Here is a 27,979-nt window from a genome sequence, read left to right as displayed (position 1 = left end):
TTAAAACAATGCATCAGCAGCTCTTTATTGAACTAAAAATAAACTTATCTAAAAAGTGAATCTCCAATTTCTGCGATATGATCCAATATGAAGTCGACATCTCCCTTGTTAAGGGCGGAATTTTGGGATACGAATCTGAAGAAGTTCGGGAGGGTTTTCAAGGGTTGGTAGTTGAGCATTACCGCCCCATGCTTCACCATGACTCCTTTGATCTGAGGGGCGACCTAAATATTATTTAGTATATTAGGATTCTACATAATAAGTGTCCCAAAGTACATTTGAAAAATAGAGTGTTAAAATGTTTTTTATTTTTGTGAAATTTGGTACGCGCCTTTGGGGTAAAAAAGACGTTTTTTAATATAAAAGATTGTACGTGATTTGCAATTGAATATTCTTGATTAAACTCATTTACGTGTCACTTTACGTGTAAATCAAAAGTATTCTTGCAAACACTACCCAAAGAGAAATACTTCTAACTTCAATTGTTAGATACACAAGTTTAACAAGAGCTTTCTATTTTGACAAATCTTCTTGTAAAGTTTCCGAATATGTTAGAACATGACTAAGTTATTCAATACATTGATAATAAATATCTACAGAGAAATAAAATTAGATTAAAATATTTCTAACTAATATACTAAATTGAAAATCCGTTACGGACACCACTGAAAATTTTAAAGAATCTTTTAAATCAAAAAATGCCTTTGTTACGTCAATGTTACTCCAAATTCGTGCACAAAATTTCAACCAATTTCATATTATAAAAGTTATGACAAAAAAAATGTTTTCTTATTTTAACATGCTGTATTTTGAAAACAAAGTATTTCCCGATATATGTTTATAAAGAAAATTAAGAATTTTTCTGACTACAGGATGCACTTATTATTGTTTTTCATAGTTTAATTGTTCCGGTAATTACAGAAAATGAAGAAAAATTAAAAAAACTTCTACTGTACTAATTTTTTCAAATACCACCTGGATTCGCTTAGAGTGTAATTTTTCTCGAGAATCATAAGATTTGGATTTATATTTTTAAGTATTTTATTGAACCTTAATAAAAAACTACAACCTATTAAAATTAAAATATTTAATAAAAAAAAGTACCCAATAAACAGCTTCTAAAAAAGTAGCATCAATTTTAGCAAGAAGAAATGGACGACTACTTTTAATAATTGTCATTTTATTAGTGCTCTCTATGTGATAATTAGGTCAAAAAATTAGGCAAATAGTTTTGCGGGGTCCATTAATATTATTGAATTGTTGCAAAATATATGTTTTTTGTGTTATATAGTCATAATAACTTAAAATAATTATTATTCATTTGTTACGATTTTCTGTGAAATTTTTCCTGAACAATTGAGTCAAAAACTGAACATAGCGTGATTTTTTTAAGCACTTCTTTGTTTCTATATATTTTCGCTAATAGGATCTTAATCGTTGTAAAGTTTACATTAGCTTTTATTACAACAATTAGCTTTTTATTACGATTTTAGCTATGAATATTGTAAATGTACAGAGAGACAATTAAGTCATAAAATTTCATAGTGTATTTTTTGGCTACTTTATTTTATTTACATTATTAATTAGAGTGAAAATCGTTATTAAATATACAATTTCGTAGTTAGTTATGCCAAGTATAGGCATCGTATAAGTTCTTATTACTTTTCTGCATATATAGTGTGCCTAAACTCTGTTTATAATTAACCCATATTTTACCAGGGCATGAAAAAACAACAATTTTTCGAATAGCAATATTTATTATGTATTAAAATAGGTTAGAAAAGAAGATTATGACACAAAAAAAAAGTTACATTCCAAAACTTTGAAAAAAGGGCATGTTGCGTTTTCGCATCATTGGCTAAATATATGAACAAAAAAAACGTAATTTTACTTTTTATGGTAACGCTCAAAACAATCGGTATTGAGGGGCACGTTGCATTTTTTACATAAAAATACCGTTTGACTACTACATATTTTACATCTACGTCTGGAGTGGAGCTATTTAGTGATAATATGATGATATTATCGTATCTTTACTCAAGAACTGCCCTATGGGTAGTAATAGATGTACGAATGGAAGATTCAGTTTTGATTCAGTTGACTAATATTTTTGTCACTGACAATGTTATAAACCTTCCAACAATTGACTAAAGTGCTATCTATAGTGTTAACGAACAAAGGCCACCACCACTTTTTTCCAGATATCCCTATTCTATAATTGGCTATCCCGTTATCGTGGAGATCTACTCCCCCCATGAATTTGTTGTACATCTTGATAACATTAGGTTGCTGAATAGGATTGTCTTTTTTTGCTTTACTGTTATACCTTTTAGCTCTGTATAATGGTTCGTCATTGTAATGGTTACTTTTTACTGTGACCACTGAATTATCGTTCCATCTAACTAATGAGACCCCACTGACAGTGTCATGTGCCGAAATGTAGTAGCCGCGTTTTTGTTTAGAAACACTTTTGGTCCCTTCTAAAGGACAGCGGAGGGTTCTGTTTTCCCTTATAGTTCCGCTCGCAAAATAACCTTTGTCGGTAAGATATGAAAATAATTGAAACGAAGAAAAATTATTATCAAAAATACCCGATGCTTCATTGGGTCATTCACTATAGACAATAAATCAACAACAACTTGCCCAACCATACCTAATACAGATTTTTGTTTATTTGGATTTGCTCCTGCGTATGGAATGAACTGATATAAATAACCGTCTGACGAACAAATACACCATAATTTAAAACCAAATCTAACGGGTTTACCCCTAATAAACATTTTGCAGGAGTGCCTGCCAAAGTAAGGAACCATTTGTTCGTCAATGGACAGACAGTGTGAAAATATACCAAACTGCAACATTTTCTGATTTATCAGATCAAAAAAAGGCCTAAGCTTACAAAACTTGTAATTTTTATCTAATTGTGCATTATCTGACAAATGAAGGTTTTTTTTATATTGTAAAATTTATTTCGACTCGTACATTTTTTCACAATGTCTATCCCCTTGTCTTCATCAGTTGACCAATATAGTTGTGTTTGTGGTAGTTTTTGATAACCTGTAAATATTAGCAGTCCTATAAACTTTAGTAATTTATATTTATCCAACTCAAAATCATGTCGATTATTGTCTTTTGCATATTTTTCCGAAAATGTTACAAAAAGATTTAATACTTGTTTATCAAAGAACAAAAAGAAAATGTCTAAAGGTGACTTTCCATGGAGTAAATCTATCAATTTCTCAAGCGCAGGGCCTTCATTTGAAAAATGGAACCCTTTTTCCATTTTGGTTCCCTACTTTGAAATTGGCTGGTGTTAGACCTTTCGATTTTCCGTTTCTTTTCTGCCAAACTCTTATCATCAGACAAATCCGAGTCAAATTCATTGTCCTGGCTTATCTGTAATTCCAATGTGCCCGCTATGTCCACGTCATTTTGGCTGTTTTTTTCGTTTACAGCAATTACATCGTCATCTATATTTTCTTTGTCAGTCAATGGTTCTGGAGGAATATAAACAGCATCATTTTCAACTAAAATAATTTCCGTCTACATAACAGGCCTAACAAAAATACTTAGTAGATCTTACCAACATCTCCGGAATGTTCTGCTTCCAATTCATCTACTACTTCATATAAAGCCAGCTCTGCAGCTCTTTATACAGATAACGTATTTTCCCAGTGATGCGTTTTCGCAACATTTACAATTTGGAGTCAAGTATTTTGGAATTTGTAAAATTTTTTTGTTGTCAGCAAAAAAACTTGATTCAGCTAAACAAATCTCGCCTGTATTATGCTTACCAATAAACAATAATATTCGAAAGTATGTTTAGACATTAAAATTTTGCTTGAATTGGAATAAAAATTTAAAAATCAAAACACTGGTTTATTTATTAAGTGTTTTAAAAATCTTTTTAATTCAACCTTAGTTAATACTATAGTACCGTTAAAAATTTCATTTTTTATTTTGTTTATATTATAAAAAAATTAATATGACTGTTGCGTTTTCGCATCATTGGTAAAAAATGGGTTAAGTCAAAAAAGGGACAAACGATTTATATACTATGATAATCATAGTAGAATTAACTATCGAAACATTTGTTTAAATTAGGTTTTCTTATTCAACAAATAAGTTTTTCGTTTTTTTTTAATTTCAATAAAAAATAAAATAGATAGATAAAATCTCAGCTCCCGACATCTTTTAGTTAATAAAATATTCACTTTTTTACAGTTTGTTCTACAAGTCACAACCCAATCATAAATCTATCACTTTTTATGTCAACACGCTATATTTTATAGAAAAAGATAGCTGCTGTAGCCTATTAAAATAAAAATAAAAAAAGGTCACTGGTATTCAATTAAGTTATGCAAGACATTAATAGGAGCACTTTTTTGGCGTAGTTTGTAACTACTTACTTACGTACTGTGAAGTGTGTGAAAAAATCACACTTTTCGTCAATTTTGTATGTTGGTCTCTTGGAGAATAATGGATGAGATTTTTGGATTTACTTAGGCAAATCTGATAAGCCTCATTTTAATTTTTTGTGAACGATTGGTAAATTTAGCAATAGAATATATGTACGTTTTATCGATTTTCTTGTTTAAATTTCGTATGGTTTTTTTACTTTATTAATTTTAAATGTCTTATTATTTTCGTTATTAATTTCGGTTTTTCTAATTTTCATTGCTTTCCTACCTGTTGAGCATTACGCTATCGAACTCAGCACCCAGGCAAGTCTGATACAACCCCATTTTAATTCACGAAAAACGATTTTTTTCTCCGATTTTCTCATTGCATTTTTCTCACATCTATTTTTTCTTTTTTCTCTATTTTAAGATGTTTATTCTCTTTATTTGAAGGGTTTCAATGAAGAATAGTTTATTATTTTTTATAGATTGCTGAATAAACCGAACAAAAAAAATTATATTTGCTAGATTTGTATGGCTTCCTTGTCTATTGAGCATTCCGTCATTGAATTCAGCACCCAGGCAAGTCTAAAATAGTAATGCAGCTATGTAAATTCATGAGAAACGATTTGTTTGTCTAATTTTCCGATTATTTTTCCACTTTTCTCTATTTTGCGAATTCTCTTCAATTGCAAGGTTTTACTAAAGAATGGCTTATTATTTTCATTGGTTTTTAAATCAACCGAACAAAGAAAAAAATTAAATTTTTTAGATATCCATTGATTTCCTGTCTGTTGAGCATTCCGCCATTAAAATCAGCACCCAGGCTAGTCTCACATGGTCCCATATTAATTCACGAGAAATGGATTTGTTTGCTTTATTTTCTCACTACACACTTTATTATTTTTCTTTCTTCTCGATTTCAAAAAAAAAATATTCTTTTATTTATTTGAAAAGTTGCCTTATTTTTTTTATTGGTTTTTAAATCAACCAAATCAAAAACAAAATATTTTTAGATTTTCGTTACTATTCTGCCTCTTCCGTAATTGAATTCAGCACCCAGACTAGCGTGGCATTACTCAATTTTAATTCACGAGAAATGATTTTTTTGTCTGATTTTCTCGCTGCATTTTTGCCACATTGGTTTTCTCTTTTCTCTATTTTCAGATGTTTATTCTTTTTACTTGGTTTATAATTTTCATAGGTTCCTGAATCAACTAAAACAAAATTTTTTTTTTAGATTTGTATTGCTTTCCTATCTATTCAGCATTCCGTCATTGAATTCAGGACCCAATGATTTGTTTGTGTAATTTTCAATTTTTTTTCTACTTTTTTTTTAGTTTATTCCTCTAATTTGCACGGTTTCACTAAAAAATGACTTATTATTTTTATTGGTTATTGAATCAAGCGAAGAAAGAAAAAGAATGAGATTTTTTAGATTTGTTTTGCTTTCCTGTCTGTTGGGCATTTCGCCATTGAATTCAGCACCCAGGTAAATCTTATATGGCCTCATATCAATTCACGAGAAAGGATTTGTTTGCTTTAATTTCTCACTACTTTTTAGACACTTTATTAGTTTTCTTTTTCTCGATGTCAAAAAATATTTTTTCTTTTATTTATTTGAAAAGTTGCCTTATTATTTTTATTGGTTTTTAAATCGAACCGAAGAAAAAAAAATTTTAGATTTTTATTTCTTTCCTTCCTATTGAGCATTCCGCCATTGAATTTAGCACCCAGACTAGCGTGGCATGGCTCGATTTTAATTCAAAAAAACGATTTATTTATATAATTTTCTTATAGCTTTTCTTGCCATTTAGTAGTTTTCTCTTTTCTTTATTTTAATTTTTTTATTCTCATAATTTTGCAAATTATTAAGAGTCTGACTAAAGGTTGACCAAAGGAGGGAGAAAGTAAACTCAAAGTCTAAGTCTCATAAATCAAGCATCTATTTTAGGTTACGCGTTTTGCCGCATTAGGGCATCACCAGACCTAAATAAAATTATCAAAATTAAATGATTCAGAACAGAACGCTAATTTAAAAACATTTATCTAAATACAAAAACCACACACTGACTCACATCAACATAAATTAAGATAATTTTATTTAGGTCTGCTGATGCCCTAATGCGGCGAAACGCGTAACCTAAAATACACGCTTGATTTATGAGACTTAGACTTTGAGTTTACCTTCTCCCTCCTTTGGTCATATACTTAAGTCTTTGAGAGTAATGGATGATAATTTTGAATGACTAAAGAATGCCTTAATATTTTCCTTAATTCCTGAATCAATTAGAAAAGAAAAGAATTAGATTAGTATATTGTATATTGAGCATTTCATCATTGAATTCAGCAGCCAGCCTTTTGGACCAAAACACTATATTTTAATGAAACCTCTTAAAATTGAAATAAAAAAACGTAATTCGTGTACAATTAAGTTATGCATGATTATACGTAAAACCACGGTATTTAAGACAGTAATGGGAACTTTCCTGTATTCTTTGCAAGAAAATTCATTTCCAAATCCCTAGATGGGGTTACCGCAGAAAATCAATATAACCGCTCTGCCCTCTGTCTATAAAACCAAAAGTTAAAATTATCGATTAGCAGAAATCTACGTCTATTTTGCCACTTTAAACTATTACCCTAGAGAGGGCAGTCCACGTTTATTTTTAGAATAATTATTTGTGCATAAGTAATTGATTAAACATAAAAGAAGTCCGCACCAACATGATTCAGAAACTGGTTAAAATTTAAGACTCTTAAGTCGGTATTTTTAATAAACGTCCAATTTAACTATAAATTCTAATCAAAAGAGATTTCTTAAATCTGAAAAATAAAATAAAGGATAGCTGCAGCTCGAAACAAATGAAATCTCCTTTGAAGGCTTCTTCCTTGCACTCGTCGAATTTTAAATTTAAATTTGCGTCTCTCTTATCTAACGAGAATTTATTCGTAGTCCGGCGGACCAATTATGTTTAAATCTGTCGAAATCCCAATTCCGATTCCGTCTTCTATTTTCCCCGCCAATAAAGGGTTTAAAGTGTTTACTTTAAATTTTACAAGATTGGCTCGTCGGTATTATAAACACGTCCGGCGAGTTTTGAGTAGACAATGAAATTAAATAATACGGTTTCGATTCAATAATAAATCGGATTTACAGTTGGATTTAATAAAGAAGAATCTCAGGAAAATGACAAAACTAAATTTAAATTATATGAAATAAAAGTAGGACTTAAAACTATTTTATAATTGAAAAGGCTGTACAAAGGATAAACGCTCCGAAGGACAAAGAGTCAGGAGGGTCTGAAAAATCCCCAACGAGTTCAAAAACCTAATTGGATTCTTAACTTTTATAGTCTGGTTAACTGAAGAGGGACCTAATTCGTTAATAATTCGCTTTGCCCCGAAAAATTCGCTTCTTTTTTTTTCTTGAACTTGTACAGTTTTCGAGATGAAAGGGACCTTTTTAAGCCCTTAAGACCGCTCTTAATGAGGCAAAAAGTGTAAATTTTAAAACAAAAAAGTTTAATTGAGTTTAATCAAAGGACTTTGAATGAGAAAACGACGATGCATTTCATATAATAGGCAAAGTTTTATGGGCGTTTTTATGAGAATTTGACAACATCAATAAGGAAGTAAAAATAATTATATTGAAATTTTTAATAGTTTATAACGGCCTTTTTAAATCTTTATTTAAAGGAAAAAAATGTTAAAAATTAACACTTAGTCTTAGTGTATTTAATTGTACTACTTAAGTTTTAAATAAATGGAAGGGATAGCTTAACGGGGTGTACAAACTTTAATGCAAAAGTAGTGCCAAAGTATGGATTTATATATTCAAACCATTTGAAAATAATTTATTATAGTATCAGTATAGTGGAAAATATTGATAATTTTTATATGTTTATGAGAGCCATTGGGGTTGAATTTGATAGATTTGTACTTACGGAAACACTTTATTTAGAAATTATTATAAATAATAAAAAAAAATATCGGTATTACAGCTATTTATAAGTCATAAACAGTAAATAAAAAAGATTTTAATCAGAGCTTACACGACTATTCAATTAGCAAAAAGAAAAGTAGTTTCCACATGCTAGCTGGAGATATTAATATTAATTTACTTAATGACTCGGATTATGCTGAAGAATTTCATTTTTTATATAAATAAAGTAACAAGGCAAGGGCAATCATGTATGGATAACTTTTTTATTAAGTGTCCTAGCTTTACAAAACATGGCATTGGCTTATTTGCTTTTGAAGATATAATAGTATTTCGGATCATTACCCAATAGCTATATCTATACCAAATAATAGTAAAATAGATAAAATTGAAAATACTGCAAAATATATTAAATTCTGTGGATTAAATGTCCTGAAAAATGGTACCATATCGATGAGTCTATTCCTATTAGAAAAGAAGTTATTTTTTAGGCCAGGAATTAGATGTATTGAAATTTTGCCCTATCCACCTATATAAATTATTTAGGCAAAATTGGCTTAAAATGATTATCATATCAATTGACTTACTTTAATTTTTTTTAAAGTAACATAATGACGACTCTCCAATTTATAACATGTATATATTAACATGAACTCCATAACTATTTTTTATTATATACAACACGAAAATATGATAACATGTAGTACATATTAGCACAAAATAACGTTTACAGGGTGGCTGAATAAATTTTCCGTATATATGGCGTGTTGTTTGGCTTCTCAATATAAACTTTTCAGGTACCCCCATAGAAACTAGTCGCAGGGATTTAGGTCTGGTGACCTGGCCGGCCACTTTATTCGCCCTCTTCGTCCTATCCATCATCCTGGTAACACTGTATCCAAGTAATTACGTCATCTGTCGGGACAGCAGGGTCTTGTTCGTCTGGGTATAGGACAGTCAAAGCAAGGATAAGATCTTTTTGAAGAAAATTCAAATAGCGTTGTCCTGTTAAGTTTTCTTCGAAAAAGTATGGCCCTATTACTTTATTTTCCACGATACCAGCCCAAACATTAATAGATTTACGGTACTGTGTATGAGCCTCAGTTGCCCAGTATGGATTTAACACTGACCAGTACCGACAATTTTCCCGATTTACGACACCGTTTAAACAAAAAGTTGCTTCATCAGAAAACAAAACTCGTAACACAAACTGATGGTTATTATTGCAAATGTTCATCATTTGCTCGCAAAATTGGTGTCTTCGATCAGGATCGTCCTCATTTAATTCGTGTATTAGTCTAATTTTATAAGGGTAGTATTCATTTGCTTTTAAGATGCGTCTTACTGACGTTCCGGCTATATTATTATCAACTGAAATTTGTAAAGTTGCATTGTTTGGATTTTCTTCAACGATAGGGATTTGCCAAGATCAGGTCGTCCAAAAATTTCTAAAGAAACAAACTTAAACGTTCTGCTGTTTAAGTTTGTTTCTTCAGAAATTTTTGGACGACCTGATCTTGGCAAATCCCTAACATGACCTGAAGTTATGAATTTGTGCTCTATTCTTCTAACTGTTGACTGAGAAATAGAATGATTTGAGTATTTGGCATTAAACAGTTCACTTACTTTTTTTTGCGTACGCACTCGATCCCCGTACCCTAGCATCATCAAAATTTCAATTCGTTGGGTTTCCGTTAAATTAGCCATAATTTATTCTGATAAAAACTATTAATGTTCGAACTGACAGTGACATTCGAAAATGGAGATTCTTTGCAAGTGCAACCATGGAAATAGAAACAATTGGCAGTGTTTATGACATTATTTTTATCCTCGATTTTACCTTAATTTGTAAATAGACGTACTTATTTGTTTTCTTGTTATTTAAATGTATATATTTCAGAAATAGTTGAGTTTTGAGATAAGGTGTGTTAAACAAAACTTGACGAATTGAGAACTTGAAATTTGATGACGTCATATCTTTTTTTTGTTCCACCCTGTATACAAAAATTTATCTGAAATAATGCGCAACTTAAAATAAAAATTGAGAGGTCCGAGCGTTTTCTTAAAAAATCATGTCTCTAATTTTTATCGAATTTATGCGGAACTTTAGGCGGTTACTGTATATAGATCATTAGACAGTAGCGACTGCTAAAATTGCGAAAACAGCACCCATAGAAAGTACATAGTGAAAATAAGAGACTTACTACGAATCATGAAAAACAATATCAATAGAAGGATTAATAAGAACTACTCCTGTTAGTCTTCCTATTGTAAATAGAAAAATGAATCCTACGGCTCACAAAGCTGATGGATTTAAAAAAAATTATACTACAAATGTTTTAATTCCTATTGGAATAGTAATTACTATAGTTGCTGATGTAAAGTACGCTCTAGTAGTAAATATATGGCGATGATAAAACAACAAAACTTATCAATCTTTGTGCAGTTTGCAGCTTTTTTACATAATTGCTGATTAAATTTTACATCCAGATATAATTCGTTCGGGTATTCATTTTTTACAAGACATTTCGGGTAAATGCTTTGATTACTTATTTACTGCACTTTACAGAATTGCTACAATGAATAAGTCCAATTACAAAGTAAAAAAAAAATATAAAAAATAAGTTCAAATAATAAAAATGAAAAATACTTTACAATAAAGAGCCTGATAATATGCTAAAGTAAGGATATTAAAAAAAAATGATTTTTAGAAAAAACTTTTTTTTTTAAATTTTACAAAATATGCAAAAATCGAGAACCGCTTAAAGTCCATATTTGAAAATTCATATATAGAGTTTTTTCAAAAAATTTACCAAGTATTGAAAAAAACGGTTTTTTAAAGAAGACAATTTTTTTAAAATTTATCAAATTTAAAAATCTGATGTACAGATTGTCTAAACAATTTGGTTAAAAACTTATTTAAGCCATTTTAAAAAATTACACAGAGTACTGCAAAAAATTGAATTTTTAAAGGAAAAATATTAAAAATTCCACAAAATGTCTATTACTGAAAGACTACTTAAAATACAAACAGAGTATTGAAAAAAGACGGGTTTTTAATGAAAAAAATTATTTTTTTAAATTTATCAAAATGACAATAACTCAAAAATTACTTTAAATACAAATTTAAAAAATTTGTAGGCACATTGTCTGAATAATTTGGTTAGATAAATTAGACTATTTCAGTGATTTTCAAAAATTACACAGGGTACAAAAAAAATAGATTGCTAGACGAGGCTTTTTCGAAAAAATTCCACAAAATGCCTATAACTAAAAAACTACTTAAAAAAACAAATGAAAAATTTTGTATAGATATTGCCTGAATAATTTGGTTAGACATCTATTTCAGCGATTTTCAAATTATATACAGGGTATTCAGAAAAACCAGATTTTTAGAGAAAACATATTTTTTTTCGAGAAATTCCACAAAATGCCATAATTGGTTAAATACCCATTTCCGCAAGTACTAAAAATACACAAGATATTAAAAAAATTGATTTTTAAACAAGACGATTTTTCTTCAAAAAAATGCCCATAACTCGAAAATCTCTTAAAATCTAAGTTTAAAAATTCGTATACACATTATCTGAACAAATTTGGTTAGATATTAAATTATTAATAATCCAACAAAAACCACAGCTACTACTTCCATATTTATTGGTGTAATAATAGTTACAAATAACTTAATTATTCAGACTGAGAAAACTATATAATTTGCTGATATTTCCGATCATGATCTGGTATGCTGCGACCTTCTCTGAATGCCAAACTCTTATTTAAGAATTTAGAGATTTGAAGAATATTAATTAAACATTATTCAACGCACACTTAAAATTAATACCGTAACTTGGCGTAATTTATATGACCTTAGTTCCGTTAATGAAAAAATATATTTCTTCACGTTTTAAAAAGTCAAAACCAGTATAAAAGCATTTAAATTATCACAACTGTTACAATTAACGAAGAAAAAAAGACATTTTAAGAGCATATATTTTTTTATACTAATATTGTCTCAGTTAATAATAATTTAAATTTTCTAAATATATACAAAAACTCTATACATAAAAGAATATATTCTTATTTATCTCTAGGCAAAGTAATCGAAATTGTCCTTCAAATATTACAAAAGATAAAATGGACGGTACGAGTTTTTATCTCTTAAAACTCGGTTGTCCTTATTTAATACCCTATTTTTTAATTATTGTATTGAACAATAAGTTTTTCCTAAATACTAGAAAAAAATTTTAGAGAAAATTATACAGTTCCAGCTGATAAAACATAGGGAAATAAATAATTAACTTTCTGAAACACAATTAGGGTTTAAAAAATTTATGGCTGTTTGACAGTATTAACGAATGTATAAGACGTTGTGACCTACTGTTTTGAACAATAGATAATGGAAAGATGACTATTCTTGCCTTACTATGACACCCAATTATCCTTCGACAGGATCGATTTTACTGAGGGCCGTAATACTGTAGAACTTAATAAACTCTCCTTACATCAATCTCTTGCGTTAAATCTAAATAAATGTGGCGTAATGTTGTTTGGGCAAAAACCCAACATTGACTTATAGGGATATTAAAAGGCTAAAATCCGTGAATTAATTTATAGAATCCAAGAAACCCAATAACAGATGTAGCATAAATTATTCCTATTGCAAACTCCAAATGCTTTTTTTTCCTTTTGCTTGATTAATAATGTGGGAAATTGTTATATATAAGTCAAATTAAAATATATATATATATAAATATATAATAAAATATATACTTCTGGGTGTCAAAATATAAAAATAAGTATTGATAACTAATTGGCATTTTGCAGCTTTTAGCGTCGTCGTTTTTCATTTTATTCCAGGCATTTTAAAATCAATTTTTTTATTATCCAGATATTTAAAAAAAGCGATTTAGTTCCAGATTATTTTTTTTAATTCCTAATTTATTTAATGATGCTGCAAAAAAGTGATCTTAAACAAAAAACGTGGCTAGATCTTTATAGTGAGATAGATAAAATTAAAACTCTGTTCAAAGAATCATATTGAATAAAAATACCATATATATTAAATGAAAAAACAAAAAAAAAAACAAAGGAATAAATACAAAATAATCAAAATACAAACACAGCCTGCAACTAAGTATATGATAAAAATTTATTTTACCGTAATTAAATAATTTAAAAAAATCTCGTGACTAAAAATAAAAATATATTTTTAATTTAAGAGCAATTATCACAGTAGATTAAAATTTGCTCTTACATACCGGTACTATGTACGTATTTCAAATAATATAACACTACTACCTCCTTTTACACCTTATGCTATCCATAAAAAAAATAATTTTATTTTGGTAACTAAAAAGCGCAAAATAATAAAAAAATATGAAGATCTTATACAAGGAAATAATAAAAAGGATTGCAGTGACTTTCTGAAAAACATAAATAAAGGCAAAACAAATACATTATTGAAGACAAATAAAATCCCAATGAGGAAACCTTGTATAAAATCTTTTATTCATTAAACTTCAGGCGTTTATGCCGTTCTGCCTTTTAACGTATGTATGTAACCATCTTTTTTCAGCTTTATTAGAAAGACATTTGTCATGGACATTTTTATTTCCACATATCAAAGAATTTCAGCCATTTGCTCTTCAAGGCTTATGTTTGACGCAGTAAAGAAATTCTGCACTACTTACATCCGTGACCTTCTAACTTTGTTACTAAATAATTAAATTATTTTATTTGGATATTATGGAAGAAATATGACAGTGGTCTTAAAATTGCTTATATTCTAATTTATGTGATCCTTCATAATTAGGTAAAATTTACTCAAAGGTATTTTATAAGAACTAAAAAATGTCCATGCATTTACGATGCCTTCTTAGTGTTTAATTTTGTTGTGCAAAACTGAATAAACCCAAATAGAAAAGTCGTAGTTACGAAAAAACTAAAAAAGCTAATCAATGTATAAAGAAACCTACCTTTTGCAACTGAACATTATAATCAGAAATATTCGCCTTTCCTCTCAAATATCTCGGCAAATACCAGAAGCAAACGTTCATGTACTGCCTTTTTGACACCAGCACGAAATCCTGCCTCATATTCACCTGCTGCTCAAAATACTCCGCCAGATCCATTAGAGTGTCGATGTGATTGGCAAATCCAGAAGACCCCTGTAAAATATGATTCTCAGTTAACATTCATTCTAGCAATAAGAAGAAAACAAGAAACTCTCTAGTTGTCATGTCAAATTAGTTAGTGCTCACAGCTGTGGTGATACCTGTGAAAATTTTCAAACTAAACCCGCGTTAACTTCGATGATTTCCAACTAATCCACTCAGCTAATTGCCGTACCGCTAAGCTGCATCCAGCGACAGCTAAAATATAGCTCGCAGCTAAGAAATTGCATTTTAATTACCCCTTAATTATTAAATTTTAAAGGGTAGATTACCTCCTTTGATTAATTATTCTAAGCTCTCCTTCTGGAAGTTTAATGTACAGCCTTTAAGTCGGCATCTCGAAAATGCATTAGGGATTAACCGGAGTTACTCCTTTTCTCTCTCTCTCTACCTCCCTCCCGCCATATTTATGGACTGTGCAGGTGAACGTGATAGAACGAAAAAGGAAGTCGCTTGAGTGCATGTTTTAGATGCATATATTTTTTTCTCATTAATTTTTGGAAAAATTAAAAAGATATTAGGGCGACATTTGGGCCATTACAAGCAGTCTTAAACGGGCTTCATATTGAATTTTATAACGTTATTAAAGTTTACGGACGTTAACTCGAGGTTAATAGTTTTATCATGGGCACTTATATGGATATGAATTGGATATTCTGAGGAGATTGTCCTGAAATTTGTTGGTAACATTTAGATGGGCTTTGAAGGTAGTTTATTTGGAATGAATTATAGTTTGAAGCTAATTTATATGTAAAGGGAAAGATGCTTGAGAGGCATAGGAATAATTGTAATTATTTCTAGTGATTTGGTCAATATTTATTTTTTTTTTAAATTTCTAGTAAAATGTTCAAGAAATTTGATTTTTTTTGTTTGAGAATTTTTTAGGTTTTCTTCCACTATATAAATCTATTTTTTTTGATAAATTTAGCAAAAAAAAAACAGTATTCAACTTAACTTTTTTAATTAAACTTTGTCTGATTTTTAAACAAAAAAAATTTTTGACAAAAATTTCATAGGTGCTTCTTTATTTTCGCGGAAGAATTTCTTACATATTCAAAAAAATTATTTGATGAATTTAGAAAAATTCAAAATTTTCTACATACTCCAATAGATTCTTATTAGAATACCGTTTTTGCTTCAACAAATTTGAGCTAGTTTTGCCTGAAAATCCGAATCTGTCTTAAAGTATTTTTTTTTGTTTGTGATATTTCTAAATTTCTTAATACATTTGTGGTGAATTTCCCAATTTTTTAAAACACTTCTTTATCACCTTTATATAATCTGTAGTCTATACATAAAAAAATTACATAATTAGAGAAGTTCTAACTACAATTTCCTATTTTTTCTTGGATTTAACAGAAAAATGATATATTTTCTCCCTATGGAACTATATATTCCTCAAAAATGTATTTTTGTTAAATCCTACTAATCTAAATTCCTTTTTTCTCTATATATAAAGACATATCTCTAATAAAAATACAAGTACAATATAACCACAAAATTCTATGGATTTAGATACGTATTTTCATTGCATAACTTAAATGCATATGATCAACACTTTCCTATACAAAAATTATACTCTAATATAAGCTTATATTAATTAGGTAATAAACCTTGTTAAAAGGGTTATATTCAAATAAGAATTTTTAACGTTAAAAAAATTAACCTGATAAAATTGTAATTAAATTATTATTAGGAATATTCAATTATTGTAACAAATTACAGAAAAGAAATAAAGAAAAAGAAATAAGAAAACAAAAAAAAAAGAGTTAAGAAATAGCAAAAAATTAAAGCGTTTTAACTAAAACTACTATGGCAAATATATTATTTCTGATTTTAATTTCTCAAAATGCCAAAACGATACATACAAATGCATAATTTAAATGGACACGATCACCATTTTCTTACATAAAATTTTAAGTGATTTTTAGTTTTTAATGCTTAAGCAAGTAAGTTGGTTTCCTTTACTTTCCTTATAAGGCAAAATTTAAAAAGTTATAAAAATTACTAACGTTTTTGCATGCAAATTATAATGTATTTTATAGTTATTAAATATAAAATATTGACTTTGGATTTATTTAAATTAATGTAAACGCATAACTTCGTTTAATAAACAGACACATCTTGATTTTTATCGTTACCTTATTTAGCAGTAATATTAATTTTTGCATTGTTATGTGAAAATCTCATTAAAATACGTCAATTTTGTTCCTTTCTTATTTCCTTACATTTAAATTTAGCTATTTTTTATTGTATTTTGTCTATAAACCTAATTTTTAAATATTGTTTTTTTCAGCCCTATTTGAAAACAAATTATGATGATTAGTGACATTTTGGCGCCCAACAATAAAACAGAAAAACTAAATTAAATATTTTTTTGTAAGAGTATCAACATAAATTAATACATAATAACAAATTAATAGGTATAACATAACATCAAAATAATCACTCATAATTTAAATGGATACGACTATTGCGTTCTTACATAATGATGGATCAGGGTATGTTTGCCTTTTACACAAGCCAGAACTTAAAAATTTATACTCAAAGGCCAAAATTATAATAAATGATGCATAATATAAATGGTTATGACTCTCATTTTCTTTTAAAAAATCATATTTATTTATTATATCTTATTGCTCTAACAATCGAATGGAGTAGCTCTTAAGTATGGCAGTGAAATCAGCATTGAACTATGTCATTGGTGTACCTTTCCAGATTATTTAGTATTCCAAATTTTCTGGATTACCTCTTGGGGCTTGCTTGGAGAGCCTGGAATATTATTTAAACTAGTTTAAGAAGAACCTGGATAGTTTTTCATAGCTTTTTAGATTCTCTGAGATAACTCTTGTGGTTGACGTCGAGAGCCTGTAATAATTTATTTATTGTTCTAAGGTGAAATTGCAGTGTTTTTTTTTTAATTTTATTATTGCTTCTTCTAAGTGAAATGGAATTTGAAATAAGCAAAGTATGACAGTGAGATCACCTTTGAACTATGCCATTGGTGTACCTTTCCAGATTATTTAGTTTTCAAAATTATCTGGATTACCTCTTGAGGCTTACTTGGAGAGCCTGGAATATTATATAAACTAATCTGAGGATCACCTGGAGAGTTCTTTAGAGCTTTTTATCTTCTTTAACTTGATATGCCTGATTATTTGAAAAAGGAGCAAAACAAAGATTGATGCATAATATAAATTGATCCGGTCATCAATTTCCCATACAAATAACTACGTAACTCTTAGTTTCAATTGCTTAAACAAGAAAGTGAGTATACCTGGAAGGGATACTCTGCATTGCATACGATTGACTCTTGTTTACTTAAAAATTGTACTTTATCGTAGAAAATAGCTTCATAATAATAGGGGATTAAAAACGCGTAATAATTGCAAAATTAAAGAAGAAAATAATAAATAATGTCGTAAAATAAAATAACTGTGAAAAAATAAAAATTAATGAAAAAAAGAGAGAACACAACGAAAAAGAGCTAAGAAAGGGTAAGAAATGAAAGCATTGCAATCAAAAACATAAACTAATTTTTTAATATATACTAAAAAGACTACTAATGTATTGTTTAAAGGGATAGATCACCATTTTCAAACATAAGTTCTTAAGTGATTTTAAGCTTCTTATAATTAAACAAATAAGGTGGTTTCCCCTGCTTTCCTAAGGCAAAATTATAATACAGTTAACAAATATAAAATATTGACTCTGGCGTCATTTAAATAAATGTTGGCGCCCAACGTCGGTCAATAAACAGATAATTATTTAATTATTTAATTTATTTTCTCTTAAAGGAAAGATTTTAGAATTTATTAAAATACGCCTATTTAATTAATTAAAAAAAACTGTATTTTGATTTTAAATTGGTACAATTAAATTGAGTTAATTTCTTTTTAGTTCTGGTCCTATTTGTAAAGAAATTAGTTACATTTTGGCGCCCAACAACACTGGTTCTTTTGGGTGAAATGGAACTTGCATTAAACAAAGCATGGCACTTAAATAATTCTTTAATTTTGTCATTAATAAACCTTTTCAGAATATTCAGAATTCCAAATTCTCTGGAATACCTCTTAAGGCATGCTTGGAAACTTTTAGTTTCAATTGCTTAAACGAGAAAGTGAGTCTACCTTTGCCTTCCACATGAGCCAGAACTTGAACACGTCGCACTTCCGACCGCATTGTAAATATCTGTCGCCCATATCATATCTGGAATCGTAATATTTATCTTTCTGGAAGGGAAACTCTGCATTGCATAATTTAATTGCATACGATTGACTCTTGCTTAGTTAAAAATTATACTTTATTGTAGAAATTAGCTTCATAATAACAGGAAATTAAAAACGCGTAATAATTGCAAAATTAAAGGAAAAAAAAAATAACTGTGAAAAAATAAAAATTAATAAAAAAAGAGAGAAGACAACGAAAAAGAGCTAAAAAAGGGTAAGAAATTAAAACATTGCAATCAAAAACATAAACAATTTTTTTAATATATACTAAAAAGACTACTAATGCATAGTTTAAAGGGATAAATCACCATTTTCCACCATAAGTTCTTAAGTGATTTTAAGCTTCTTATAATTAAACAAATAAGGTGGTTTCCGCTGCTTTCCTAAGGCAAAATTATAATACAGTTAACTAATATAAAATATTGACTTTGGCGTCATTTAAATAAATGTTGGCGCCCAACGTCGGTCAATAAACAGATAATTATTTAATTTATTTTCTCTTAAAGGAAACATTTTAGAATTTATTAAAATACGCCTATTTAATTAATTTAAAAAAAAACTGTATTTTGATTTTAAATCGGTACAATTAAATTGATTTAATTTCTTTTTAGTTCTGGTCCTATTTGTAAAGAAATTAGTTTAATTTTGGCGCTCAACAATGTGTCGCAACAAAAAATTTAATAAAATATTTTTTTTTTCCGTATTTTGGCTTGCTTGGAGTGCCTGGAATGATCTTTAAACTACTCTATGGATACTCTGAATAGTTTTCCAGACCTTTTTATCGTTCACCCTTAATTTGATATTTTTGATTCTCCGAAAAGAACTAAGACGATTAAGACTGGTTTTTCTGGGTGAAATGGAATTTGCATTAAACAAAGCATGGCACTTAAATAATTCTTTAATTTTGTCATTAATAAACCTTTTCAGAATATTCAGAATTCCAAATTCTCTGGAATACCTCTTAAGGCATGCTTGGAAACTTTTAGTTTCAATTGCTTAAACGAGAAAGTGAGTCTACCTTTGCCTTCCACATGAGCCAAAACTTGAACACGTCGCACTTCCGACCGCATTGTAAATATCTGTCGCCCACATCGTATCTGGAATCGTAATATTTGTCTTTCTGGAAGAGATACTCTGCCCCTCGCGAATGGCATCGGTGCAGGATGTCCGGATCGGTCACGAGTAACATGGAACATTGTTGCGGAACCGCCAACAACTTGTGAGGATTGATGACTATCGAGTCGGCCGCCTCGATCCCGTTCAGTTTCGCCCTAAATAAATATAAATTTTGATTAAATGTTTCGGTCATTTGCGGGGTTGTTGTGTCACTTTTGTCCCGTCACGGATTGACGAATTGTTATTAATTGAGTCGGGGAGGAGGCGTTTTGGGGTAAAAGTGATTGACTGGGATTAGGTGTTAGATTAGCTTTAGATAATTGCTGAGGTTTTGCAAGGATTTTTTTTACAGTTTACTATGATTTTTCTAGCAAAACTATGACCCATCGGAGGGTATTCATGGATCATCTAATAATTTATTAAATTGTTGCTTAAAAAATACATAACAAGTTGTTGAAATAAATTGTTTATTAATGCTTGGCCCACAATCGTTTTTAAAGTACGTTAATAAACTATTATCTCTAAGATGTTCTAGGACCATTGTTTCATATACAGATGATACATTTCTTTTCGTAAAAGGAAGGACATGGATTGAAGGTAGAAACAAATATTAGAACAGATATGAGGCGAATCGTAACTTGCCTTGACTGTAACTTTTTAATAATAAATAATTAAAAAAAACATATTTTGGCCTGTATTGTACTTGAGGAAACAAATATTTTCCCCGGTGAGAAACCTTATTACAAATCCTCATTATTGCAATTAATATGTTTTGATAATTTTTGAAAATGTTCTTATTTTTACATAGGACGCCAGTAAAAGATATTGTATATTTACAAATAAATAGAAAAAAAATAAATAAAATGTGTTAAAATTAAATTCTTTATGTATAAGAAAAATTAATATTAATGAAAAGTTTTTGAAATAAAGTTCTTTTAGTCTTACTCTATAAACAAAAACTGGATGGTTTCATTAATTTTTGTGGTTAAAATTTAAAAAAAAATATATTTCTTTAAAATAATATAATAAAAAATAACAAAATAAAACAAGAATATTAATTTTTTATTTCTAATTTTACTTCTAGTATTTTTTATATTTAAAAAGAAAATTAGTTATTAATTCATAACTAAAATTTATTTTAATGAAAAATGTAGATTTTGTCTTAAAATAAATAGCAATTAAATATTCTTGAAAAAAAAAATTAAAACTGTTAAAACTCTTTAATATTTTATGGAGAAAATGTATTTATGGTTAATTATATTAATATATCAAAAAATTGGCAAAATTTTTATTATTCTTTTTAAATTTAAATTACTGCTTTTGTTTCCTCAATTATATGAAAAACTTTTTCACGGTTTTTTCATTCTTTGGGTGAAAATATATATTTTTTAAAATTCTTACTTTTTTCCATATTTATAGAGAAAATGTATTAGTTAATATTTATCATAGAATTTTTCAAGAATTTCCCAAAATACCTATTAATTTTTCATTTTTTTTAATTAAAAATAAAGAATTTATCCTTTGATGTATGGAAAATTAATATTCCCAATTAATAAATTAATAAAAAATTTTGTGGATTTTTAAATTTTTGAACAAAAAAGTAGAATTATTTTTAATCTTAGTTTAACTTAATATTTTTCAAGGAAAATGTATGAGAATGAAGCTTTTACACCGATTTCCTATATCATCGTTTCATTTCTTAAATAGTGTTTAGATTGCCTGGAAATTGTGTTTTTTTATCATAATTTGTGAAATTGTACCAGAAAAACATCACTTTTTTCCAATTTTGCTCTTAGTTTGCTTTCAATATTTAAAGAGAAAATGTGTTAATAATTAATTCTTATAAATTTTTATAAATTTTATGAATTTTTGATTTTTTATTTACTTAATATATAATGATGACTACGATCACAAAAAATCCGTCTTATTTTTGTTTTTAGATATGTTTACAGCTTTAAATCACACAAAAATTAATTAGTGAATATGGTGGATTTTAACAAAAAATTTAAAATTCCTATGAGTATTTAATCTTTAATTTTTTCTTATTGAAAATAATTGTTCTCCTTCATTTGTTTGAGAGTTGTTAAGTTTAATTTTTGATATATTATTAATGAAACTTTTTTTTTTTTAATTTTGTTAAAAGAAATTAGCAATTAATTATAATGATTTTTTTTTATTTCTTCGAATATGGAAAATATTGACTTTTTATTTGCTTCTAACAAAGGTAATATACTAAATACTTGAATTTTTGTTCTTTAATTCTTAATATTTTGAAAAACAAATTTTACATAAAAATAAGAGGTTTATATTGAAAAACAAAATTACAGCAATTCATTTACATGTTCTCTCACTTTATTGAAATTCAAATTTAAATTCCCAGTAAATTTTGAAATAAATTCATGACCTTATATGTGTTTTTGTTCTTAAGTATAAAAAGAAATAAGCTGCCGCATGCTCTTATGCTGCATAGAAAATAAAAGTAAAAAAGAAATAAAATTTATTTAGAGTAAGTTACTTACCGGTGTTTTTGGGAAAATAATAGCCCACCCCCCCAGGCAGCATCTACGTGCAGCCAAATCTTATACTTTTTGCAGACGACAGCCATCTCGTGTACCGGATCAAAAGCTCCTCGCACAGTGGTACCTCAAAAAAAAAAACAACCTTAACTTCAAATAAAAAAAAAATAAAAATCTTATTACCTAATGTGGCCACCACCATCAAGACAACCACTCCATCACCAATAAAATCCAAAACAATCCTTTCTAAATCTTCGGGAACGATCTCTCCCACATCGTTCGTTTTTAGTGGAACAACATTATCCTCACCAATACCAAGAAAAGCGGCAAATTTATAAATGGAATAGTGACACTCCTCGGAGGTAATTATTACGCATTTGGGTAGTGAGGAATTCCCTTTCATCTATTATAAAATGCATAGTTTGATTGGTAGTCAGATACTGGGAAAATATTTGGAAATGCTTAATACAAAAAAAAAATTACAAGTTTGGTCAATAAATTGCTCGACAGTCATAACAATTGCATACAACTGCATATATCCCTATATTAGATAAAATTTCTTTTTTGTCCTTTATCCTAACAATGTTTTTCTTGCAAGTATTGGTTGTCTTAAATGAAGTGGTTAAATCAATTTAAAAAAAATAGATCTTGACATATATTTCCAAATTAAGAAATACATCTAATATTTGTAGTTTTATTTTAGGGGATCCATAATATTGTATGAGAATTTATTATACAGTTTATAAATATAATTTAAGGGAAGACCAGTTTTAATGGCAATGTATTTCTATTTATTTTTATTGTACCTCTTTAAAGAAATTAGTTTCTGATAGAAGTAAATTGAACAGCCTGCACAATAAGGAATTAAAAGATGCTAGGAAAAAGGCTTTTCACATTAAGGGAAATTAAAATGGAATTATTTTGTAAATTAAGGCAATTAGCAGAATCGATTGTTTTTATTCGAATGAGGACATTTAAATTGAAGGATTTCTCTAAAAATATTATTGAGGCAGGAAGATTATACATTGTTAAATTTTTGGTAATAATAAACCAAAATAAAACTTGACAATTTGTACACAAATTTTCTCATATAATTCTCTTAAACATTTATTCCCGAGTTTTTTCCTAGATAATACAGTGTGTTGAAAAAAAAATTGGAAAAGTTGATTTTTTTCAATTTTTAGAATTTTGCAAAATGCCCGAATCTGAAAAATCAGCCCAGACGAAACTTGTAGTTTTTTTTTGTGATAAGTAAGAACGACAACTTTCAATGCTTAATACCTTAACGTCGGGAAAGCGACTGTACCGTGCCAGACTAATAGCCGTGCCATTCCCGAAGGATCCACCGGGACAAAAAATGCCGTCGTTCCATCTGGATCCGATCATCCGGCAAACCTCTTTAATTATGCACTGTTCCATCAAAGTAAATACCGGTGCCACTTCGTAAGTATAGACGCTGGCGTTTAGAGCGTCGGTTAGCCATTGGCCCGCTAATCCGTACGGATCTAAACTGGAATTAATGAAAGAGCTTTATAAGAGCCGGTGCACAGGCTGTGTGCTTCATTATGCGGCGGTGTATTTTAGGTACTTATGCAAACCGGGGTTTCGGAGTATATATATATGGAGGGATGGACGTTGTTTAAACGGAGTAGAAATGTTTTAAGGTTGTTTTTGGGTGGGGTTCTTAGGGCTTAAAGGGAAATGCATATCCTGTATATAGTCCATAAAGTAATAAAAAAAAATAAAGCTTACTACTACGCCGATAATACGCAACTATATTACTCCTTTCTTAAAAATCAAACTCGTGAGTCGCTTCCAGATTTAGAAAACTTAAAACCTATTTCCCTACAGTACTTTCTTTATCTAAATCCAGGCCAGTGTTGTTTGGTAATATTTGGTCCTAAAAACAATGTGCAAATTATAAAAAATCACAAAAACGTGTCTTTAGAAAAGGAAAATCTAAAAAATCTTATTCAAATTTTTGATAATCACTAGCACATATCTCATTGTATCCAGAAAGCTTGTCTAAGACTTAAATTTTATATAACTCTCTTGTTCTATCTGTTTTTGCTTATGGAGATGTCATTTATGAAAAAAAAAAACTGTTTGACACAAGTTTAAAAAAGTCGCACACAAAGAGTGCAAAATTCCTGTATAAGAAAAATCTACGGAATTCATTAATGTGAATTAATTTCTTATAAACGATCTGCAACAAATTGGAAAATTTTATGAGTTTCTTGATTTAGAACGCTGGAAACCCATAAAACCAGAGAAAAATGTATAATGAATTAACTGGATGTACCTACATAAATATTCATTTAAGAAAAAAAAAGAACTCTCTAGGAATATTCATGAAAAATAAAATAAATGCTTAAGAAATTTAAAATATATAAATTTTTCTACTTTAAGTTATATGGATCAATTATTTTAATTTATGGATTTTGAAAAATAAAAATTATAAAACGTTAAATAATTAAACACACTTTTCGTATGAAGCGTTTTTCGAAAAAAAAAACGTACTTTAATGTAAGGTAGACCAATTGACTGCAGGTCCTTTCCTTTGGTCTTTATGATATCTTAGAGATTGAGAATTAAACATTTTTTATAATAATAATGATGCGTTAATTGGCATGGATCAATTGGACAGAGTCAACTAGACGTGGTATTCTAGGAATTATTCATTCAGAAAAAAAATTAAATCGGATAAGTCAACTGGACCCATTATTTTAAGAAATTTGGAGGATTTAGAAAGAAAATACAAAGACGTAAGATAATAAGATTTTTATTTTATGCACAGACATAAGGTAAAAAAAATAGACGTTTAATTAAATAAACTTTAAATTATTAAATTTGAGTATTGAGAATTTCAAAAATTATATGGACGTAAGTTAACTAGACCTAGAATTCCAGAAATTATTACTTTTCACTTTTTTCTATATAATCAATTCTGATACAACTTTCTATATTATTATAAAAAATATATGTATATCAATTGACATGGGTCAATTGGCCATAATTGACGTAAGATAATTTGAAAAACTATCAGTGGTATTTTCATGTTAAAAGCAGACACGTAATATAACAAAAAATATAAATAAAATATTTTTTTTTATATATAAATATGCAATTGAGGCGTTAATCAATTACACAATTTTTTTTACGATGCAAATAATAAATTCTATTTTTTGCAAAAAAATTCATACATACTAACGATTTTCTGTAGATGAATTAGAATAAGCCTCCGTACCATCTATTAGTACAATATGAATTAGACTTGATTTAATTTTTTTTAATTCTAGTAGTTTAGTCCAAGTTCTTGCTAAGCCAATTAACTAACGTTTGTCTTTATTTAATTTATTTTATATTTAACCGATTTTCAATACTACTATGTTAATATATGCAATAGGCATTTGTCAGTTGGATATAATTCACAAAATTGTCCAAGTCGGCTTCACCCCATCGTATTTAAAAATTTTAGGATGTGCGTCAATTAGATGTGGCATTCCAGAAATTCATTAAAAAAAATATAAAATGTCAACTAGACATATTTTTTCAATACAATGGAAATAATAACATTCATTTTTTGCAGAAAAAAAATGATATCAGTGTAAGGTGTATGACCAATTTATTTGCAGTCTTCTATAGCTGTATTAGAATAAGACCTACCATGGTATTAGTTCAACATAAATTATACTAATTTAAATGTTTTTTATTTTAGCAATTACGTCCAAATTCTTACTAAGATAATTAACTAATGTTCGTCCGTTTTTAATTTATTTTATATCTTACCAATTTTGAATACTAATATAATAATATATGCAAAAGGCGTGGGTCAACTAGACATTTTAAGGATTTTGGAAAATGAAAATTACGAGGACATTATAAAATTAGACATAGCTTTACTGACGATTTTTATTTTATTTCAGACACGTAAGGTAAAAAATAATTCAACCAAAATATATTCAATTAATTTTCAACGAATAATATACGCGTAAATCGTGGATCAACTGGACAATAATCCACTAAATTGCAAAATTATAAGAACCTTAGTAAACCAGAGCTGAAATTCCCAAAATACAAAATACAAGAAAATATAATAATAATTGGACAAATATTAGTAAAGATTTTTATGTTATAAGCAGACAAGCGTACGGTAATAAAAGAAAAAAAAAATTTCTCTTTATTAATAAATAAATTTTAAGCAATTAAAATAATAAAATATTTTTTTGCAAGAAAATTCTCATGTTATGTATACCAATTTACAAACGGTCTTCTGTAGGTGTATTAGAAGAACCTTGCTTACCATATACAATATAAATTAGACTTCTTTTCTCAAGTCAACTGGTCGTCTTTTTTCAATATAATGGAAGTAATAAAATTAATTTTTTGCTAAAAAATTTTATCAATGTAAGAGAGACCAATTTACTTAGTGTCTTCTATAGGTGTGTAATAAGCTTGCTCGCCATGCATATTAGTACAATATAAATTAGACATAATTAAATGTTTCTTAATTTAAGAAGTTTAGTCCAAATTCTTGTCAAGGCAATTAACTGACGTTCGTCTGTATACAATTCATTTTATATTCGCCCAATATTTAATACTAATGCAGTCGACCTATGCAAAAGGGCATAGGTCGACTGGACATAATTCACAAAAATTTCTAAAGCGGCTTAGTCCATATAATTTGAAGATTTTAAGGACGAAGGTCAACTAAGCGTCGCATTCCAGAAATTAATGAAAGGAAAAAAAAATTAAATGGCTAAAATCAACTGGAGATTTTAAGTGTTTAAAAAAATAAAAATTTTAAGAACGTAGTATAATTAGACATCCTTTTAGTGAGAATTTTTATTTTATTAGGAGTTACGTAAGATCAAAAATCGTAAATTATATTCAATTATTTTTTTAATATTAATATATGCAATATATGCATAAAACATGCTTTTTTTTAATTTAAAACAGCTTTGCTTGAATTCTTTCCAATCCAATTAACTGACGGCTGTCCGTCTACAATTTATTTTACATTTAATTAATTTTCGGTTCAGTTATGCAAAAGTCGTGAGTCAATTGGACAGAAATTATCAACTATGCCTTTACCTGTGCAATTTGAAAATCATAAGTATGTAAGTCAACTAGACTTAGAGAGAATATTTTTGGGCATTTTGAACATCGAACATTCCTGCAAAGGCCATAAAACAATATCCATATAAAACAAACAGGAGTTTAGGACCAAAGTTAATTAGACAAAACACTTTTCACCTCTTACCCAGAAAACAGCTGATTAACAAAATACGGATGCCCTGTCTTAACACTAAACTTCACCGTGTTCTTCATGATCTGCAACAGTTTCTCCTGACCCTCTCCCCTCTGGGGCAGACTGAAATCAAACTCTTCCATTAATTCCTCCGGACTCTTCCACAGTAAAACTTTATCCCGTCTGGATGTAAATACGACATTTTTAAATAACAAATCGACCACTTTCTGCAAAAACTCCCCGTGGACATCCGGATTTGGCACGGGACAAAAATCATCGGCCATCATCTCGCCGAAACGGAAAAAATCAAATTGGGGCTCTTCCGTATACCGGATTTCTCTTTTATTCTTT

At 28.6% G+C, this 27,979-nt stretch overlaps 1 protein-coding gene across 1 annotated transcript; it reads right to left on the bottom strand.

The window, feature by feature from the left end:
• Positions 1-5: 5 nt before the first annotated feature.
• LOC126736657 (cysteine sulfinic acid decarboxylase-like) lies at positions 6-27,950 on the bottom strand. The gene is made up of 7 exons (XM_050441126.1): positions 27,641-27,950; positions 23,659-23,887; positions 22,561-22,780; positions 22,381-22,504; positions 19,764-20,016; positions 14,319-14,510; positions 6-224 (listed from the first exon to the last, which is right to left on the bottom strand). The coding sequence occupies exons 1-7, from the start codon at positions 27,913-27,915 to the stop codon at positions 45-47; spliced, it is 1,473 nt and encodes a 490-aa protein (XP_050297083.1). The 5' UTR covers positions 27,916-27,950; the 3' UTR covers positions 6-44.
• Between the last annotated feature and the right edge of the window lie 29 nt (positions 27,951-27,979).

The sequence above is a fragment of the Anthonomus grandis genome, chromosome 5 (assembly GCF_022605725.1).
Source record: "Anthonomus grandis grandis chromosome 5, icAntGran1.3, whole genome shotgun sequence".
In the NCBI taxonomy this organism is placed as follows: Eukaryota; Metazoa; Arthropoda; class Insecta; order Coleoptera; family Curculionidae; genus Anthonomus; species Anthonomus grandis.
This window is presented reverse-complemented; position numbering and strand designations above follow the sequence as displayed.